The sequence below is a fragment of the Anastrepha ludens genome, chromosome X (genome assembly GCF_028408465.1).
Source record: "Anastrepha ludens isolate Willacy chromosome X, idAnaLude1.1, whole genome shotgun sequence".
In the NCBI taxonomy this organism is placed as follows: Eukaryota; Metazoa; Arthropoda; class Insecta; order Diptera; family Tephritidae; genus Anastrepha; species Anastrepha ludens.
The window spans coordinates 37,182,259-37,186,889 of NC_071503.1; the positions used below are offsets into that span (position 1 = coordinate 37,182,259).

Consider the following 4,631-nt stretch of genomic DNA (forward strand, 5'->3'; position numbering starts at 1 on the left):
CCGGTGAACTGAAATTAGACAGCAAAAAGGCATTAATTGTGTTCCTTACTAGGATACAGGGCCTTGGCTTACCATCAGTTTGGACATAAAAAGGTCATAGAATCTGTCCCTCAGTCCCATGATTTTATGCTGCCAGATCCATGGCTCCTGAATCAGGCAGACATCGATGTCCTCCTCCCGGAGGGTGACTCGTAGGTTATCTGTGGCTAGTTTGGAATGACGAAGGTTAATTTGTAATACTTTTAACAACCTGTTCAAAAGTGTTACTTACCTTTTTACGACTGCTCCCCCAGTTCAGAGTCTGCGTCCGTCCCAGACAGCCGTAGATCGTCGAGCAGCTTCTTGGTGTCATCCCCCAATTTATCCAAGTCATCGTCCAGGGCGACAGAGGCGGGGAAGACCTTCACTTTGGCCAACCTGAGGTCAAAGCGAAGTTTAAACTGCTGTTTTTCGAGTGCCTCCAGCGACTCGTTGTTGATCAGCAGTAATATGGCTGAGCTATGCTGCTGAGGTTCTTCTACTTTGATGACAGACCAGTCATCCATAGGAACCTCAGGATTCTGTAGCTTGAGACACGGGACAATTTCCGAACTGTCCAGCTCCATTTTCGGCAACCAGATTCTGGCTCGTGGTCGCCTGGGAATTTCTGAGGCAGGGATGAGCTTTAGCGAAAGCCCTTCCCAGGCGTTGCTAGCCGTAGCAAGGCTCTTCTCCAGAAACTCCTTCGAGTACTGATTGGCACATTTTATCACCCTACAGCCTCGACAGATTTCACCCGAGTCAAAGAGCGGAGCTGGCCCTTTTTTGTCCATGAGGTGTCTGACGACCATGCCCGATAGCCGTCCCTCAATGGCATCCCAAAGGGGTAACACCGCTCTTCCACTGTTGGTTTTTGCGTCCACGAGGGCAACTTGGAGATGATCTCTGGCCACCTCACTGTAAGCCGCCCTCGAGGCCGCGCCTGCCGCACTGGTTGAAGGGCCCCCAGCCCCCTGGGTTGAGGAGTATTTGCTCCTTTTGGCTACGCGTTCACTCACATCCTGTGAGCGGTTGCGTTTAGCCGAGCTCCGTGCCGGTTTTGGCTGTTGTTGTGGTTGTTGTTGTGGCTGGCTCGTACTCTCTGATCGCGGCCTCGTACTTCACACGGTCCTCAGCGTCCCGCTCGTGCGCTTTACCGGCTTGTTCATTCTTGGCAATCTTTGCCAGAATGAATTTCGCCCTCAGGTAGCGCGCTTTGAGTAAGGTACCGGACGACTTCTTGTTCTTTTTCTTTTTGGTGACCCTCGCAGTGGTCACCGGGGCATCATTGCCAGGGGTCACCTTGGCGGCCTTACCAGAGGCCCCCAAGGAGACCTTTCCAGAGGCCTCCTTGATTACCTCACCAGAGGTCGTCTCCATCTAGTGAAAACACTTCCTATAGCTTGGCTGATTCTGATAACTCATTTGACTTTGGTGAAGATCTCAGCAATTAGGAAACGGCATTGGAGGTTGCTAAAGAAATTCATATTCAGGGCAAAGATCCTATGAAGGAGCAACCATGTGTAGAGAACGAAATGCAAATTGAGGAAAACAAATTTGTACTGGTTAAATTTACAGACAAAGCCGATTTCTTTTACATTGGTGTAGTTGTAGAAGTGGGAATTACTACGTGCATAGTCAAATTTTTTAGACGGCAGCTCAAAACACAACTATTTTATGAACCCCTTATTGAAGACAAAAGCTTGGTTTCAAAGCAGGACATATTGCGTACTTTGCCAACACCTGAACATCCCCCAGGAACTTCACGGGCGCACAGCAAATTTATTTTTGACTGCGACTTTTCGAATTTAGATGTGCGTTAAAGTATGTAATGTTATAAGTAATTTTAATGGATAAAATGTATTTATGAATTGAAATGAGTGAATTGCATTGAATTAAATGTTATAAGTAGTGCTAGTGGATAAGATGCATTTTTGAATTGAAATATAAAACACATAATATGCAAACTCGTTTGAAATTTTTAATTCCACTTAAAATTCATATTTTACTTATATGTTTTATAAGTGTCGAAGCCTCCCCTTCGCTGTCGAAGGCTCCCATAAGCCTGACGAAGCCTCCCTGAAAGTGGGAGGTTTCGTCAAATATTCCCGTGATAGTTTTTTGATTAAAAGGTTGAACAAAAATTAAATAAGAAAAGTAACGACAAATTGAGAGTGGCACAAACATGCCTAAAATCAATAATTATGAAAGAAAATAACTGCTTCGTACTCCAGTTTCTCTAAAAACAGTATTGTTCCTTAACCTGTCGAAGCCTCCCCCTTCTACCCTACCATGGCTAAAAGCGATATACACAGGATGTCTGAGGCTTGACTATATACCTGTTATCTGGAGAGAAGCAAGGGTTGTATTTATACCAAAAGCGGACGAGAACAACCCGATACTCTCAAAGGATTATAGGCCCATAAGTTTGACCTCATTTCTTCTAAAAACGCTTGACAAAATCCTTGACGCACACATCAGAGCAAATAGGATGTCAGACTTCATGTCTAAGGCACAACACGCATATACTAAAGGCAGATCCACAGAGACTGCGTTACACTCACTAGTGGTAAATATAGAGAAAGCTCTAGAGTACAAGGAATATTCTTTAGGAGTATTTCTAGACATAAGTGGTGCATTCAACAACGTGTCGAGAGCTTCTCTTAGGGGGCTTAAATATAACGAATACAGAACCCGCTGTTTGTTCATGGATAAAGAACCTGTTAGGTTGAAGAATAATAAGGGCGGAATGGAACGAAGCTAAACTCACTACAGTAGCATGCGAGGGTACGCCACAGGGTGGTGTTCTATCGCCACTTCTTTGGCTTCTCGCTGTTTATGAGTTACTAAAGAAATTTTAAGGTACGGCATCGAAACTAACGGTCGATTTTTCAGCTATTATCTTTTTAAACAGTTGGTTTAAACAGCTGACGCACGTTTCGTGTTTCGTTTCACTGTCAAACATCTTCAGTGTGGTCTATAATTTAATCATGAATTGTCTTTCAAACGAACAACGCTTGCAAATCATTGAATTTTATTATAAAAATGCGTGTTCTGTTAAGAAAGTTTATCGCGCGCTTCTTCCATACTCATTTTTGCTCATTTTTGGATCAATGTGTACGTAAATAAGCAGAATTGACGATTTTGGAGTGAAGATCAGCCAGAAGAATTCCAAGAGCTACCAATGTATCCAGAAAAGGTCACAGTTTGGTGCGATGTACGGGCTGGAGGTATCATTGGACCGTACTTCTTCAAAGATGCTGCGAATCGTAACGTAACTGTGAATGGTTAGCGCTACCCTGAAATGGTATCCAACTTTTTTTTGCCCGAAATGCAAGAGCTTGACTTGCATGACATGTGGTTTCAGCAAGACGGTGCCACATGCCACACAGCACGCGTAACAATGGACTTGTTGAGAGGCGAGTTCGGTGAACATTTTATTTCACGTTCGGGACCTGTCAACTGGCCACCCAGATCGTGCGATATAACGCCTTTAGATTAGTTTTTGTGGGGCTATGTTAAAGCTCATGTCTATTCAGACAAGCCTGCTTCAATTAACGCATTGGAAGACAACATTAAAGCATTTACTATTTATATGTGAGATACCGGCCGAAACATTGGAAAGAGTATGCCAAAATTGGACTAAGCGGATGGAGCATTTGAAGCGCAGTCGCGGTGTGGTTTTTTTGAAACTTCCTATAGCTCTTAAAAAATGCAGGTGACATAGCCATAGTAGTGACAAGCAAATACTTAAACACCGTGAGTGACATAATGAATAATACTCTCGCAGCAGTGCACCAATGGACAACACAGACAGGCTTAGGGATAAATGCTGATAAAACGGATGTGATACTTTTTACTAGAAGGTGCAAGATACCCTAAAGGCCAGCAACACACTATACGCATGTAAAAAAATGATGGGAGTTACATGGGGTCTATCTCCTGCTATAATGTGATGGTGCTACTCAGCTATAGTAAAGCAAATATTACTATACGGCGCTCTGGTGCGGTGGACTGCGCTAAGGAAACCAACATATAAAAAGCCTATGGAAAGTATTCAACGTCTTGGTACACTCTGCACAACAGGTGCATTAAGAACTACTCCAACGGCAGCGCTTGAAAGAATACTCAACTTGTCACCGATTGATATTGCGGCGGAATGCCTTGCAGCTAAGTCCGCCGTAAGACTCAGCGGACTTATGGGGTCCAAATGGACTATATGACTCCGAAATGCAATTGGGTGAAGAAATTCCGAACAACAATAGAAGAAGAGGGGTGGAAAAACGGAATGAAACCTAACCCAAATACTCTTAAAATATTTACTGATGGCTCGAAAATGATAGACGGAGTAGGGGAAGGGATCTATTGCGCAGAGCTAGGCGTCAAGCAGCCACTTAAGCTTCCTGACCAATGTAGTATCTTTCAAGCAGAAGTCTTTCCTGTAAGTAAGGCCGCGGAAATAGCATTCGCAAAGACATCAAGCAACTCCAAAATAAATATATACGTTGACAGCCAAGCTGGGATAAAAGCAATAGACTCATATGAAATTTCATCTTAAAATGTTCTAAGAAGCAGGGAAGCCATAGAGGGATTAGCCGCAGACAGACGTTTGC

General features: G+C 43.8%; 1 protein-coding gene across 1 annotated transcript; it reads right to left on the bottom strand.

The window, feature by feature from the left end:
• Positions 1-275: 275 nt before the first annotated feature.
• LOC128869938 (uncharacterized) lies at positions 276-812 on the bottom strand. Its single transcript, XM_054112536.1, has one exon. It carries the CDS (start codon positions 810-812, stop codon positions 276-278), a length of 537 nt encoding a protein of 178 aa, XP_053968511.1.
• Positions 813-4,631: the final 3,819 nt, after the last annotated feature.